The 16,696-nt window shown below is 39.5% G+C and overlaps 1 protein-coding gene across 19 annotated transcripts in view; it reads left to right on the top strand.

Moving 5' to 3' along the window:
- Nucleotides 1–16,696, top strand: part of MARK3 (microtubule affinity regulating kinase 3) — a 107,183-nt gene that overhangs the window by 58,380 nt on the left and 32,107 nt on the right. For 15 of the 19 annotated variants that reach the window (XM_082450999.1, XM_082450989.1, XM_082450997.1 and 12 more), the window contains exons 4-6: nt 7,649–7,697; nt 9,628–9,693; nt 14,180–14,250. In XM_082450999.1, coding sequence (XP_082307125.1) covers nt 7,649–7,697; nt 9,628–9,693; nt 14,180–14,250 — 186 coding nt within the window. Of the gene's footprint in view, nt 1–7,648; nt 7,698–9,627; nt 9,694–10,832; nt 10,891–14,179; nt 14,251–16,696 lie in introns of all 19 variants that reach the window. The other 4 variants (XM_082450992.1, XM_082450991.1, XM_082450994.1 and 1 more) reach the window with 2 other exon arrangements.

The raw sequence follows: 16,696 nt of genomic DNA, 5'->3' as shown, positions 1-16,696 counted from the left end.
AGTTGTGGCTCGCGAGCTCTAGAGTAAAGGCTCAGTAGTTGTGGCGCACGGGCTTGGTTGCTCCGTGGCATGTGGGATCTTCCCGGACCAGGGCTCAAACCCATGTCCCCTGCGTTGGCAAGCGGATTCTTAACCACTGTGCCACCAGGGAATACCCGACCTAGAATTCTTTACCCAGCCAAAATGTCAATCAAATGTGAAGATAGAATCAGAACATTCTTGCAAGGTTTTAATCATACACTTACCCTTCCTCAGGAGCTATTGGTGGGATATTTCACCACAACGGGGGACAATACTAAAAAAGAGAAGAGCATAGGGTCTAGAACAGGAAATCCAACACAGCAGGCCTTGAGAGCAGGACAGAGGCCTCCAGAATATGCATATTTCCGGGGGGGAGAAAAAAGAATACTTGACTATTTGAAAGTATTTGAGAGGAGGTATACACTTCTGTTACAAAGTTTAAGGATGAATTAGTAAAGTGAGAGATACATAGAAAACCTAAGTGAACAAAATAACCGAGACAGTCATTAGCTCAAAGGAAATCAGAAACATTTTTGATAAACAAAAAGAATGGAAATGCATTCCTAGCGTGGCTATAAAGAATATTTATATAATGTAAACTGAATACTTTAGCCAAATATTATGATAACTGATCAGGAGGAAGGCGGGAAGGGATGTGGGGTGGGGGACAGGATGTAAGAGAGCTAAATCTTCACTGCCAATACTAAGAAAATAGCTAATATCAGGGGGAGTGGCTAAGAAATCATAGAATAACAGCACAAGCATGCTATTCAGAAGTAAGGTAGCAGGGACTTCCCTGGCGGTCCAGTGGTTAAGACTTTGCAATGCAGGGGGTGCGTGTTCAATCCCTGGTCGGGGAGCTAAGATCCCACATGCCTTGTGGCCAAAACACCAAAACATGAAACAGAAGCAATATTGTAACAAATTCAATAAAGACTTTAAAATGGTCCATGTCAAAAAGAAAAAAAAATCTTATAAAAAAAGAAAAAGAAGTAAGGCAGCAAATACCTGAGTTGAAAGTGCTTGACATTATGAACAAGGGTTGAGGGTGGAGAGATATATTACATTACACAGTTCGACTTTTAAAACTATATGTACTACTTTTAGCAATAAAAATTAAACATAATATTTGTTTAGCCAAAACTGTAATAGAACCTCATGAAGAGGATGGAGAGGGGAAGCATAAGTCTGTGTTTGGAAGGGTGTAGGAAAGCTAAATCCAAAGTGGGAGTCACAAAACAGTGTCTAAAATGGTAAATCAAGGAAGCAATATAATCTGGCATTTTAGAAATATGCAGTAAACAATAGATGAAATAGCTAAAAAAGTTGAAAGGATTGCTCATGATAGTCAGCAAAGGAGTCAGGGTGAATTTGAGTAAGGACCCAACATTGTCTGCTATGGCAGACAAAGGTCTTATTTCCATACTATATAAAAGGTCTTGCAAATCGAGGAGAAACAGGAGTATATAACCTAATAGAAAATAGTCAAAAGAGACACTCAGGCAATTAGTAGGACAGATGGTCAATATTCAAGTAAAAAATGTTTAACATCCGAAAAGGTAACATTTTTTCACCAGATTTGCAAAAACCTGGTAATACATATTGTTGACAAGAGTGTAGAGAATCAGGAACTCTGTTATTGGTGACATAGTTTAAATTAATATATTTTTAGACAGTAATATAGCACTAACAAAATTTTAAAAGCATGTATGCCCTTTGGCCCCCCAACCTACTCTGCCAATATATTTGCATAAGTGTATGAGGATGTATATATACAAGGATGCTCATTGTAATGTTACAACAGCAAAAAGTTAGGGATAACCTACATGATATCAGTAAAATTCTGGTTAATTACACTATAGTACACCCACACATATATCTCCCCCCATCTATAGACAGCTCTTCCTGGGTGGGAGATAGGTCACTGCCTTTGCCTAGTGTTAAACAAATGGTCTTTAACAGTGCTCTTATCTTCTCTGTTATTTGTTAACTTTCCTATTCTGTTGTTTATTTTAATGTTAGGGTGGTTCTGAGAGTAACTAAACTCTCTTTAAGCTCCTTAAGTTTTGCCTTACTGTGCTGGCTGTCATATTTGCTGGACTTTAAAGATATTCCCTGGAAGACTTGCTTGCCTTTCATCCATCAGCAGCCTTGGCCCACACTATGGAAAGGAATAGTAAACTCTCTTCTTGTTAACAGTCCTCAGAATACAGCAGTTTTCTTTTGCAGGAATTCCCCTTTTGTCAAAAAACACTTTTCTTTGTTCATTCTCCACCTTTTTCTTAAAATTCAAATTAATTGGAGGAGAGGAGATAGATACTACAGTTGTGATTCAGAGTTTAAAGGACAGATAAAAGTATAGAAGGCAAAGTCTTCATCTACTGCTTGACTTCTATCCATCCAGGTCCCTGCCCTGGGACCACCAGTGGCATCAGTTTCTATTTGTCCTTCTAGAGGTATTCTGTCTATAGAGAAGCAAAGACATTTTTTTTTTTTTTTTTCTTTTTCACATCAGAGCATTTTGACAGTTCCTTCTCCATGAACTCTTTGGGCTTTTGCCAGGCTCTCTCCCTCAGTTTTGTCTGAGAGGGTCTTTGATTTGTTCTTTCGTTCAGCAGAGGTGCTGTGATCAGTGTGGTGAGTGAGACAAAGGGACCTAATGAGGAAGAGCAGGCACACCATCCTTCTCTCTTTCCTTCATGAAGGACCCCAGAGCTGTTCCAGGGTCTGGGAAGCTGCTTACAAACAGAGCTTTGTGACCCCACTTGTAGGTCTGTGGTAGGCATTAGATTCCAGTGTCTGGATTTCATTCTGTCACTCTGGCTGCCTTTTCTGAGTCTCCACTGTGGGCCTCAGCTCTCTTCTCTCTGAAATGCTTGTTCGTTGATGTTTCTGTTTTTTCATTTTACAGTTAAGCGGTGTCATTTCCTTCCAAGGATACTATCCCTATGCTAATAATTCTACAAAATTTATCTCTAGCCCAGATTTCTTTCCTGAGCTTCAGACCCAAATACCAAGTACCATGCTATGCTTTCAGTATCCTCACTTAACTGCCCCTCACATGGCATGTCCAAAGCCAGACTCACCTTCCTCACTGCAGCTTGAGTCTTCTCTGTCTCAAAGTGGCACCCAGATTCACAAACTTGGGTGTCAGCTTCAACTCTGCCTCCCTCTCCCTTACCCCCTGAATGCTTCTTACCTGTATCTCCTTCTCTTCATCCAAGGCAGCTAATAATTACTCATAATCTTGGATTTACAGTTCAGCTCTTTCCTAGTAAAGAAAAGGTTGGCAATTATATTCCTGTCCATTATTTCTAACACATAAGTTGTCACCCAGCGTGTCACTCAGCTGCCATGAAAAGCACAGGCTCTCAACCTTTGGCCTGTTCATTCTGTCTCATACCTATGTATCTGGAGAAGCAAGTCTGAACACTTTGGTCATGATGATTTAGATCACAGTTTGATGACTATGATAACATCTCACCCCACCCTATGCTGTCTCTTATATGCTCATTTTATTTTTATATCAATTGGTAAAATTGTTTTTTTCCCAAGGATAATTCCTGTACATCCTCAGTACAGGCTTTGGGGGCATTTCTTTACTCTGTAGTACTGTGGGCTTAGTGTGTTCAGTGTTCTCGTCACCAGGGTCCAAGTCTTTGCCTTTAGAGATGTTTGTTCTCCTCCTATCTACCAGTTCCTAAAGGACATAAAAATGGGAAGATGTGTAGAGGATGGAGATTAGTTGATGAGGAGAGAACTCTTTCACTTTACACATTTCTGTGTTATTTCATTTTATTTTTTACAACTAGCATCTGCATAAGGTTGAAAGGGAATGTAGAGAAATAAGATAGTAGAAATAGGTGAACGTCTTATTTAAATGTCCTTTTATAGTAGCAAAACTTTAAAAAATATGTTGTACAATCCTAGTAGGGACTTTGCTTAAAGTTCATGTTTTCTTTTCAGTAAATTATTTATATCCAAATTTGTCTTCAGCCATCAAGTTCACAGTTGATACAAATAAATGAAATCTCTGGCATCTTAACCATATATGCAAATTGTCAACTTTTAAAAAAATTCTGTGCCAGTACCCACCTGTTGCTCTGGGTTTTCTGTATTGCCAGCTTGTAATCTCTCAGCTCCGGCATGTGTTAGCTGAGAGAACTTGGGCGAGTTTCTTAACTTTCTTAGTCCTCCTCTCCTGTACATTGGAGATGATCATAGTCACCTGACAGAGGTGTGGAAATTAAGTTAGATAGGATCATAGACGTGAAGCATCTAGTGCTGAGCTTCGGACAGAGGTGACACTTGATCACTGTTAGCTTCTTGCTTCCTCTCCCCACCCCCTTTGATTAACTTGGTATAGAGTTTATGAACTCATTTCTACCTGATGTATCATTCTGATAGAGGCAGATATGTAAAGTCATTTTGGTTAATACCCTGACACTATCCTGCCAGGGAACCTTTGGCTATTCTTTCTACAGCCTACAGAAAGAAGCTTGTACTATCCATCCTTCTATCTGGTGCCACTCACCTTTCCTCTGTTTTCACAACGCAGCCCTTGGTGTGACCTCTGCTGTATGTAACTCAGGGGGTTTCAAACTTCAGTGTGTTACCGGTAGTGTACTACTACTCTCTAAAAATTACTCCAAAACTTAGCAGCTTAGAACCATGTGTCATCTCACAGTTTCTGTGAGTCATGTGTTAGGGAGTGACTTAGTTGGATGGTTCTGGTTCAGGTGCTCTCAAGAGATTTGGGGTGAGAGCCACAGATGCAGCATCGGCAGATTTGATTGGTCTGGTGTGTCCGCTTCCAAAAGGCCCTCTCACCTGGCTCTTGTCTGGGGCCTGCAGTTCCTCACCAGCGTGGGTAGGAGTCCTCATTTCCCTGCCATCTGGGCCTGTCCATTGACGTGCTCAGTGTGCTCATACATGCAAGGAGGTGATCTGTGAGAGCAAGGAGGGAGTCCCAGTGCCTTTTAAGACCTAGTCAGTCTCTGAAGTCCCCTCACCGTTGCCTCTGCCTTACTCTGTTCATTAGAAGCAAGTCACTCAGTGCAGCCCCCACGCAAAGGGAGGGGTATTAAGTTCTGCCTTTTGAGGGTAGGATTACCAAAGGATTTGTGGACCTGTTTGAAAACCACCACACCTGGGGTGGTGGTTGAAAGGTGAGATTCTCAAGGCCCATTTCAGATCTAGTGATGGGTAGAGCCCAGGAACCTACAGTTTGCACAAACACCCTAGTGATTCTGATGCTGGTGGCCAGAAGCCCACACTTGGAAACCCACTGCTCTGCCAGATGGATCACTTGGTCTTCTTCTTTTTTTTTTTTTTTTTTTAATTTTTATTTATTTATTTATTATTTTTGGCTGTGTTGAGTCTTCGTTTCTGTGCGAGGGCTTTCTCTAGTTGCGGCGAGTGGGAGCCACTCCTCATCGCGGTGCGCGGGCCTCTCACTGTTGCGGCCTCTCTTGTTGCGGAGCTCAGGCTCAGTAGGTGTGGTGCACGGGTCTAGTTGCTCCGCGGCATGTGGGATCCTCCCAGACCAGGGCTCGAACCCGTGTCCCCTGCATTGGCAGGCAGATTCTCAACCACTGCGCCACCGGGGAAGCCCCACTTGGTCTTCTTTAAATGGTCTTAGTTGGTTGCACCTCCCTGTCTTTGCTCCATATATGGAGCACACATAGCCAGCCCATTTCAACTGCATAAATCCAGTGACCTCCATGGTGCCCACTACCCCGCACATAAGTGAGGTCTCCCTCCCTTGAATCCCTATAGTATTACATTTTTTTTCCTGCTCTTTGGTTCTAATCACTTTAGTTCTGATGTTTTAGTGCTGCACTGCTAGTAGGGATTTAAAAAACAGTCGCTTTCATCTGAACTCTCTCGCCAGCAGAACTACGGCAACCCTGTAATAGGCATTCTGCTACTCAGGATTTCAAAGCAGTGTGGTCATTAGAATGCGGAGGATCCTGGCTCAGACCACACTTCTTGGTAGTTAGTACTTTCCTGCAGGCATTTGTCGAACAGATGAGTTCCTGTTGTGGGCCAGGCTTGGTTTCAAGGATGCATTAGTGAAGGGAGACAGACACGCTCCCTGTGGGTGAGGACACAACAGTGAACTGGTAAACAGAAATGTATTATCACAACTTGAAAGACAGTCTAGGAAGGAAGTAAACAGATTGCTATGATGTAAAACAAAGGAGACCTACTTAGATAGATGAGGTTTTTAGAGAATCTGCCTGCGTCTTGAAGGATGAAAAGGAAAAAGACTCTAAGGAAGGAAAGAGCTTAGTATGTTCTAACATCTGAGAGAAATCAGGGTGGCTGGAGCTGAGGTTGGAGGGTAGGCAGAGGCTGCCATGGCCGTGGTCAGGGTTTCATTCTAAATGCAGTGCCCTAAGCTGTGTTCGTATGGTATCCAACTTGGCGCTCTTCTAATTTAGCATTTGTAGAAATAACTGGGAGGTTCAAATTATAGCTACAAGTCCAGCTATAATGGATTGGAAAACGAGATTCCTGTGTTAGCTTGACAGAGGGAAATTAAGAACTGAAGCCTGAATGGTTGTCAGGGAGGCTATCTTCTCATCTCAGGACAGAAGATGTGGGAATGACCACAGCAATAGGAAGTATGTATGTTGGAGATAAAAGTGCTCCTGCCTTTAGGGATGATCCCTTATTCTAGACAGGAAGGCTCTTCACCTTGATTACATGTTTTTAAGCTCGGAGCTGTCTGTAGGTCAGATACCATGGCTTTCAGCTGTTAGTTGCTGATTCAGTTCTCCATCAGACCTGGGGACAAGGACGAGCGCGGGGAGGGCCCCAGCTTCCTTTTCCCATAGCCGGCGGCTGCTCGCTGCCCAAACCACCTGCCAGCCTTGTCTCCTGTAGGCTGTGTCGTACGCTGGGTGCTGGGAGACTAGTTCTGGCCGTATTCCCCATGGAAAGATAGGAGGACCTTGGAAGATCTTTTCCTCTCTTTTTCTGGTTCCCATTTGTTTGCAGGAGGGTTGTATAAGATGACCTCTAAAATTCTGTTATTTTCTGCAATCTCATATTAGCCCAGGCGCTAATGCTGTGACCCGCCTCTGAACTCACAGCATGTGTTTGTGCAACAATTTAATATTTCCCCTTATTCTGTGTGATGGGTAGTCAGGTTGAAGTGGTTTTATTCAAAATCTTCTTACAGAATTACTTGGAATTATCATGATGCAGTTCATTGTGACTATACAAGTTTTGATTTGCAGAATTAGAGCCCCTAGGTAGTTATTGAATCAGACTAAGTCTAATCACAAACTATTCCTGCTTAAATCTGATTTCTGTGTTCAAGATAGCAAAATATAATTCAAAGTATAATTCACAATAACAAAATATCATCCTCTTCTGGGACCTCTGCTTTTTCGTAAGATAAAATTAAAGTATTTAGTATTAGGTAACAAAACTACCTCATAATTACCCTGGATTTCTATTTCTTAGATGTGGACTACTAAACATTATCAGTGAATCAGTTATCTAAGAGAAAATTTAAATTTATATTGCAACCATGGAATATAAATATATCTTCATTAAATATATATAATGTTTAATAACCTGTGTTGGGGGAATTGTGTGTGTGTTTGCTTTTTAGCTCTTCAGAGAAGTAAGAATAATGAAGATTTTAAATCATCCAAACATAGGTACTTTCTGCTTTCTTAAATACTTTTGGGTCTAAATGCATTCTTGAAAGTATGTCATAAAGCTAAACATATATTCCAGGAGTGACAGGAGATTTCTTCCGTTCTCCCAGCCCAGGTACACTTTTAGAATATATATGTATATATATATTGATCATTTCTGTTAACTTTTTGAAATTACTAAAGACAGGTTAAAAGATTAATGTAAAGCTTTAATTCAGTAGAAACATACGTAATCAGATTATAATTTTCTAATTTATTAGAAAATGTCATAATTGTACTTAATTTATGGATAAAGAAGAAGGAATTATAGTAAGTTAGAGTTACAATTTTCAAAGGTGTAAAACTTTCTGCTCTAGCTGTGTTCCCAAGAAAATACTGGTACATTGAATCATACTTTAAAAGACATAGGGAACTAGCTAGCCAACTCTGGATTTCAAATTCCAACTTCCCACCAAAAAATAACTGCCAAGAACTAGCTAACTTAAACCTTTTTGTTTTGTTTTTTAATTACTTACGTTGTACCCTGATTAGAGTTCTCTATACTTACTACTAAATGACATATCTTTGAAAATGTAAATTTCTAAAAATTTAAGTTCCCATTGGATTAAAATAGTTTACACAGAAGAGCCAATATTTGCATTGGAATTTTATTTTATTTTATTTATTATTATTATTTTTTTGGCCGGGCCATGTGGCTTGTAGGATCTTAGTTCCCTGACCAGGGATCGAACCCCAGCCCCCTGCAGTGGAAGCTAGGAATCCTAACCACTGGACTGCCAGGGAATTCCCCCTGCATTGGAATTTTAGAAAGCTATTATTTATATGTTGATGGTTTACCAGCATATATGCCTTACATTTCTTTAAATTTTTCTTAACAGCCTGAACATATATCATCTTAGAAATGATATGATACTTTTATTCATCAGTTTGACAAACACATCCAGTACTGTGTAAGGTACTTTATTTGATCTAATACTCTGTGTTAAAGCATCAGAAAATAACCTACAATATAAGAGATTAGCATTCTCCCTCCCTGCTCCCTTTTTTGCTAAATTTAATTGTAAAGTATGTATTACCAAAGTAGATACAGGAGATAGTGATTTGATAGCTTGAGAGATTAACTTCAGTTTCATTTAAAAATTTTATATTTCTGATTTTGTTATGGTTTTATGAATTAGCAGTAATAGAAATATTATTTGTATCTGTAACAAGAGTGCTATAGTAGTCACACTGACCCATTGAAAATAATTCTTTTTAAAAAGTTATTTTCAATTATTTATAGTATAATTCCTTCTACTTTGCCATCTCTGGCTTTAGAATAGAAACAAAGGAACCTCCTTAGGAATTCCCTGGCAGTCCAGTGGTTAGGACTCCGCACTCTCACTGCCAGGGGCTCCGGTTGGATCCCTGGTTGGGGAACTAAGATCCTGCATGGCGCAGCCAAAAAAAAATAAAAAATAAAATAAAATACATCTTTAAGAAAAAGAACAGAAACAAAGGGACCTTGTTCTCTGAGAACTGTGATAAGTTTCCCAAGCAACGGAAGTCTCAAGAGGAATTATATGTATCCTTAAAGCCATAATGACAAGTGAATGGACTTGCACTTTTAGGAATAGAACAGATATAGACGTAATACAGGAGGATGAAATGAGAGCAGATACACTTCACTAGACTGCTGAGTGCATCCTGAAGTTACACCGTTTGAGCACCCAGAAACTATGTTTATTTTTATAGAATTCCATGTTTTTATAAAATCTTTTCTGCTGTTGTAATATATTATAAATTTTCCTAAAAGAATTTTGTAGAGGGCCAGCTATTAAAATCTTTAACAGGGAAAAAGTTACTTTTTGTAGTTATAGTTTATATGTACATAGTACTGTGCATATGGACATTTGTTTCTTTTTCTCCTGTATCTTCTCCCCTCCCCTAGTGAAGTTATTCGAAGTCATTGAAACTGACAAAACACTCTACCTAATCATGGAGTATGCCAGTGGAGGTAAGAAATTTATAAATTGTTTTTCTCTCTTTCTTCCCTTTTAGAAGAATACACAACCACACAGCCCACACGGATAATTGTTAAAGTTTCATTTAACATTCAGAATCATAATACACTAGGATGAGAATCAGGAAGGCTGATTCCTAGCAGTTCTGTGGGTTGCTATTAAGTGTTTCATAATTAGCATCATTAATTGATAATACGCAAATACTTGGATTTTTTAAATTATGGTATAACGTAAAATTTACTGTTTTAACCATTTCAAGTGTATAGTTCTGTGGCATTAAATACATTCACATTGTTAACCATTATCATCATCCATCTTCAGAACTTTCTCATTTTCCCAAAATGAAACTCTGTCTCCATTAAACAGTAACTCCCCATCCTCCTTTCACCCAGCCCCTGGCAGCCACCATTCTGCTTTCTTTCTGTATGAATTTGACTACTCTAGGGACCTCATATGAGTGGGATCATACAGTATTTGTCCTTTTGTGACTTCCTGTTTCACTTAGCGTAATGTCCTTAAGGTTCATCCATTTAGTAGCCTGTGTCAGAATTTCTTTCCTTATCAAGGTTGAATAATATTCCATTGTATATATATAGCACATTTTGTTTGTTCCAGTACTTGAATTTTCAAAAATATCAGTGCATTAGCCTATTTGAAATAAATGTGTACTGCATGTTGGATGGATGTCTTTATCAGATTTTTATGTCATTGGTGTCCATCACTTCCCAAGGCCAGAAATGGTGGTCACCGTGTTTATGGTTAGACTTCCCTAAAATAAAGATTAAGGACTGATAATTATTTGCCTATAAGGTTGTATACATGTAGGCATTTTTATGAAATGAATGTATATCGCTGTTATCTTTTACAAAGATTCTTATTTTAGGGTTATGTTTGGGCTATGCTTGTAGTTTTTGGACTGTGTGTGAGTTTTCATTGTTTGTGAAAGGCAGAAGCTTTCTTGTTTGTCTTTGTGTGTTCCCTGTCTCTAGCACAGTGCCTGGCACATAGCAGATACTCAGCAAATAAGAATTGAACTGAATTAATGAAATTATAAACTACTGGAGACATACTCTATTTAACTCTACAGTATAGATTAAATTGTTTTGATTATAGTAGAGTTTTGTTTTGTTAGCACTTTGATCCAGGATGCAGAACCTGGAGACAGAAAGTTGAATCACAGCCTCACTGTGGTGAGTTAACCATTAAATAAAAGATTGTAAACCTGTTGTGGGCAGAGCAGGCACACCCCTGGCACCACTTTTTCATACTCCTAATTCATTATTAGTTGTGTGCTTCATCTTTTAAATGTGTGGTTTGAGAGTTCTGTTGGGATTTTCGCAGTTGAGGAGCAGTAGGAAGAGCTGAAGGTTAATGGTAGAACCATAAGTCTGTACGGAGTTCGAATGCTATCTACTCATCTTACGGTTCATAGTCTTTTCATTTGTGTAGCCACTGCAGTGGACAAGTGCTTTTTTCTCTTTCCTGGTCTCCTTTGACTTTCACAATGCCTCAGTGATGTGGCCAGGCAGTGAGCGATGGGCTTTTACCCTTGAGGAAATGGAGGCTGGGAAATCTCACTGTGGTCATGTTGCCAGGCCTGGAGCCCAGCCTTCCGACACCATATAGCCTCTACTGATTGGTCAGTCAGTCACGGCTTTCCGTTCCCATCTGTTTTAGGTACCAGGGTCCTAGAGGTTGCTCTGTGTAGGAGAAGTCAAAAACATCTGAGAAGTGTCCATCCAGGAGGAGGATGGACTCCAGAAAAGACAGACATGGAGTCCATCCAGCCAGTGCCTCTCATTGGCAGTGTGACCTCATAAGTTACATGTCTCTGAGCTTCTTACTGGGCATGGGAGCACAGCCCTCACAGCCCTCCTTTGAGGACTCGGTGCCATTGCTCAGCATTATAACAGCGCTGATGGGTGGTGGTGGTGGTTTATTGGCTTGGGCCATTTGTTTTAATCAGCTCAACAAAGCACCATCTCCAGGGCAGCTGTTTTATTGTTGATACGTTTGCCATTTTGAACAACAAACGTTTCATTAAATTGGCTACCTAGGGACTTCCCTGGTGGTCCAGTGAGTAAGACTCCATGCTCCCAATACAGGGGGCCCAGGTTCCGTCCCTGGTCGGGGAACTAGATCCCACATGCATGCCGCAGCTGAGAGTTCGCATGCCACAACTAAGAGTCTGCATGCCACAACCAAGAAGCCCGCATGCCGCAACTAAGACCCCACGCAGCCTAAATAAATAAATAAATAAATAATTTTAAAAAAATGGCTATCTACTCCTCCCCAGCCTCGTATTTTTCAATTTGGAACAATCGTGGAATTTTCGAATTGGAAGGAATCTTAGACGTCATCCAGGGCAATTGCCTAATTTTTACAGATGAACCTAAAGCTCTGAATGGTTGTTCTATGCCAGTGGTTTCATCACTGGTTATAGTGGCAGGACCTGAACCAAAACCAAGGGCTTTCTGAACTGTCCTGTCCAGTGTCCTTTCATCAACCACATGGGCCGTGACCTGGGCAGGGAGAGCTCCTGTTTGTAATTTTCTCTCCTAATAAATAATAGCCTTTAGAGGTTTTCAATTCAGCTGCTTAATCTGAGTGTTAATGCATTTTTAATAAGGGGAAGAGTAAGAGATCTGAGTTGTATTCCTGGTTTATAACTTAGTGACTGTGACTTTATGGTTCCAAAATCTCTTAACAGGTTTACATTGCATTTGAATTTTAAAATATTTTAAAATTATATTGACAGACTTGGACTTTATCTGTGTGACTCTACAACTACTGGGTTTAATCCATTAAGTTTTTCTAAAAAGTCAAAACTGTTACGTATGTTATGCATGCATCTTTGTTTTCACTTTTTAACTACTTGTTTTGACATAGTATATTTTTCTGCAAATAGAAAGGTCATTCGCATAGAAAATACTGACATTTTACTGAGCTGACATTTAATTTTATAATTCATCATAGTTAAATGAATTGCGTAGTATAAATTAACAATAGGTAATTCCTTTTAAAAGATCATTAGGCAGTCAGTGATAACTTGAAAATATTTATACCCATTTATTATTTTAAAATTTATTCAAAGTTAGGGCTAAAAGTTTAAGTCAGATATTGATGTACAGTTCAGAATAACCTTTTCCTCAAAAATATTTAAGTCCTGAAACTAAGCGTTTTTTAAGTATCAAAATATTTTAGTTAACTGTTGTCACTAAGCTGATGGAAATATTCTTTATTTGTATGAAGTAAATGTGATTTTTTTTCCCAAACACATTTTATATCCAATTTGGTAAATTAGTACTCTTGGTTGATTTCAGAGGTGTTTCTTTATTCCAAATTGATAAGCAATTGGCAGTACTGATAGGTTCCTTGAAATGTCACTTCTCTTCCCTGAGGAATTAATACTGTGTAAAACTACCACCTAGACGTCCACCAGCGAGTTCTATTGGCTTTTCCTTTGCACTGTGTCCTGAATCTCCCCACTTGTCACCACCACTGCTGTTTCCCACTCTAGGCCCGGCCACCCTCTTTCTTGTCCTGAATATTGCGCTCTTCCCAGTTGGTTTCCCGGTCCCTTCCTCAGCCTTAACCCTCTTCTCCCTCTAGCAGCCAGAGTGATCCTTTAAGAAGCCAGTCATTTCATGTTCTCCTCTGCTTCTCCTCTCACTTAGAACAGCACCCACAGGACTCTTCTTGATCTCGCTTCTCCTACCATCTCTGTGATCGTTCAGCACCTCCCTTTTCCCTTGTTCACGCTTCTCCAGCCTCATGGCCTCCTTGCTCTTGTCTCTGTCTAGAATCTTTCTCCCAGATAACTAGTGTCCACTCCCTCACAGTAGTCAGCACAGTGCTTACACACACAAACACACTTCCTGTTTCTTTCCCCTGACTTTTCTCCACAGTACTTTTTAAAATCTGATATACTGTATATTCATTTGTTTGTTTATTATCTGTCTACCCGCTCCTAGAGTGTAAACTCCATGAGGAAAAGGACTTTGCTTTGTTCACTGCTATGTTTCCCCAGAGCCTAGAACGGTTCTCAGCAGTTAGTAGACACTCAGTAATTATTTGTTGAATGAATGAGTATATTCAGGAAATGCTTTTTTGTCATGGTCCTATAGTGAAGACATCTTCTTTTAACACAAATAACTTAACCATTTTAACTTTCACTTTTCATTGCCAAGTTTTTATTAAAGCATACTGGAAACATAACCTTTAAAATAAAAGTTGTATAATTTAAACATATGAGAATTTAACGTTAAGGCTTATCTTTGGCTTAAAAGATTTTGTCTATAAACTTTGCCTATAGTTAAGGCTAAGTTAGTTCAGATTCCACATATTTCTGTTTATCTTCATACCTATATTTTAAAAATTAAAATTAGAGCATTGCTAAAAGTGAAACATTTTCAGTTTATGGGAAAGTTAATGCTCAGAAGTAGGACTTCTGCTTACTTTTATTTCTCTCAATTATAGGTGAAGTGTTTGACTATTTGGTTGCACATGGAAGAATGAAGGAAAAAGAAGCAAGAGCTAAATTTAGACAGGTATGGATTGCTGCACCTTTAATTTATTGATTTAATATGTTTTCTTGCTTAAGCCCTAAAGCAAACAAGTGTTTGCCTCTATAAATGTCATAAGGCCCATAGAATGGATCAGGGTTTGGCCGTTCAGTTCAACACAACAAAAATTTATTAATTTATTAAGTGCTTTCATGCCTAAGGCACTGTGCTAGAGGCAACCATGGGTTCTAGTTCTAGCTTTGTAATTGAAATTTTAGTCCCACTCTTTTTTTTTTTTTTTTCAGTCCCACTCTTAACCTTAGTTTTTTGACAGTTGAGCCTTAAAAAACAAGAGCCTTGCAAACACTTGAGATTTCATTAAAGAAAACCATTTCCAGGTTTTTAGCAAGAAGTGTCACAATCCCAAAATTCATTATTAGTTTTGTCTTACATAAGCCAAAACCAAACAGAACTTAACCTGTGAATTAATGGTTTACCTTCTTGCTTTCTTTACCCCATGGCCTTAAAGAGACACTCATTTTAATAAATAGGTTTTAAACATAAAGGTGACTTAACTCTCTAATAACGATTACTATTTATTGATTGATCATTACCTGCTAAATATTGGGATAAGTGCTTTACCTACATTAATGTAAATCTTGCAGCAGCCTTGTGAGTAAAGAGTATTATGCCCATTTGCTAAAGATAAGGAAACTGAGGCACAGGAAGACTAAATAATTTGCCCAAAATTTGATGCCTGGCAAGTAGGAAACCTACCATTGAGTCAGAGACAGGTCCTCTGACTGCAGGACTAAAATTCTTAATCATTATGATGTGGTCTTACTTAGATTAGGAATCAGCAAACTCTTTCTGTAAAGTGCCAGATAGTAAATATTTTAGGCTTTGTAGGCCATACAGTCTGTTGCAACTATTTAACTCTGCTGTAGTAGCACAGAAGCAGCTTAGATAATATGTGAATAAATACACTCATATGATTGTGTCCCAATGATACTTTATTTGCAAAAACAAGTGGTGGGCCAGATTGAGCCTACAGACCATAATTTGCCCACCCCTGATTTAGATTAAAGGAAGGAGCAGGTACTTTATTACTTCTTTTTTTTTTTTTTTTTTTATTACTTCTTAATTAACGCTGTCCTCCCATAGTTTTAAGTTCTGTATTTAAATGGCAATATAGCCTCATTTCTCTCAGAACCTTTAAATGTTTGTTTTATTAACATTTAAGGTTGTTAAGGTAGAAGTATAGATAGGAGTCTTTAAGGGTTTCACAATATTTAGAAAGGCAAGTTTAACCGATTTTCAAGATTTCTCTTAACAGTTGCCTCTCTTGATTTGCTTAGTCTAGTGTTTACAGTTAAGGACTTATAAATAAGTTTCTTAACTTTTGCTGTTGCTTAAATTTAATTTGATTTAAAAGTACTAATGGGGGACTTCCCTAGTGGCGCAGTGGTTGGGAGTCCGCCTGCCAATGCAGGGGACACAAGTTCGAGCCCTGGTCCAGGAAGATCCCACATGCTGCAGAGCAACTAAGCCCGTGCTCCACAACTACTGAGCCCACGTGCCGCAACTACTGAGCCTGTGCTCTAGAACCCGTGAGCCACAACTACTGAAACCCACACACCTAGAGCCCGTGCTCCTCAACAAGAGAAGCCACCGCAATGAGAAGCCCGCATACGGCAATGAAGAGTAGCCCCCGCCCGCCACAGCTAGAGAAAGCCTGCGCGCAGCAACGAAGACCCAGTGAAGCCAAAAATAAATAAATTAAAAAAAAAAAAAGTACTAATGGTACTTTGAATTAAAACCTGTTAAATATCAAAGTTGAAATTGACTTTGGCCATCATTTAAATTCTCTGATCCTCAGTTTTTCTAGCTATATAAAGAGGAAGTTATACTTGATTAATTCTGAAATCCTTTCCAGTTCTGGTATCATTTTATCCTGTGGTCTATGGAAGGAAGCTCAAATTTCTCTTTATTACAAAACAAGTTTGTTTGGCCCTTTCCATAACTGTACTCTTTTTTTTTTTTTTTAAATTTTTATTTTATTTATTTTATTTTTGGGTGTGTTGGGTCTTCATTGCTGCACGCGGGCTTTCTCTAGTTGCGGCGAGCGGGGGCTACTCTTCATTGTGGTGCGCGGGCTTCTCATTGCGGTGGCTTCTCTTGTTGTGGAGCACAGCCTCTAGGCACGTGGGCTTCAGTAGTTGTGGCACGTGGGCTTCAGTAGTTGTGGCACGTGGGCTTCAGTAGTTGTGGCACATGGGCTCAGTAGTTGTGACTCGCGGGCTCTAGAGCACAGGCTCAGTAGTTGTGGCACACGGGCTTATTTGCTCTGCGGCATGTGGGATCTTCCTGGACCAGGGCTCGAACCCATGTCCCCTGCATTGGCAGGCGGATTCTTAACCACTGTGCCACCAGGGAAGCCCCATAACTGTACTCTTAATTTTTATAAATTGACCACCTAAAAGTCAAGATT

The sequence above is a fragment of the Balaenoptera physalus genome (assembly GCF_965194825.1).
Source record: "Balaenoptera physalus genome assembly, chromosome: 2".
NCBI lineage: Eukaryota > Metazoa > Chordata > Mammalia > Artiodactyla > Balaenopteridae > Balaenoptera > Balaenoptera physalus.
Note: the sequence above shows the minus strand (reverse complement) of the source record. Positions and strands in the feature narration are given on the sequence as shown.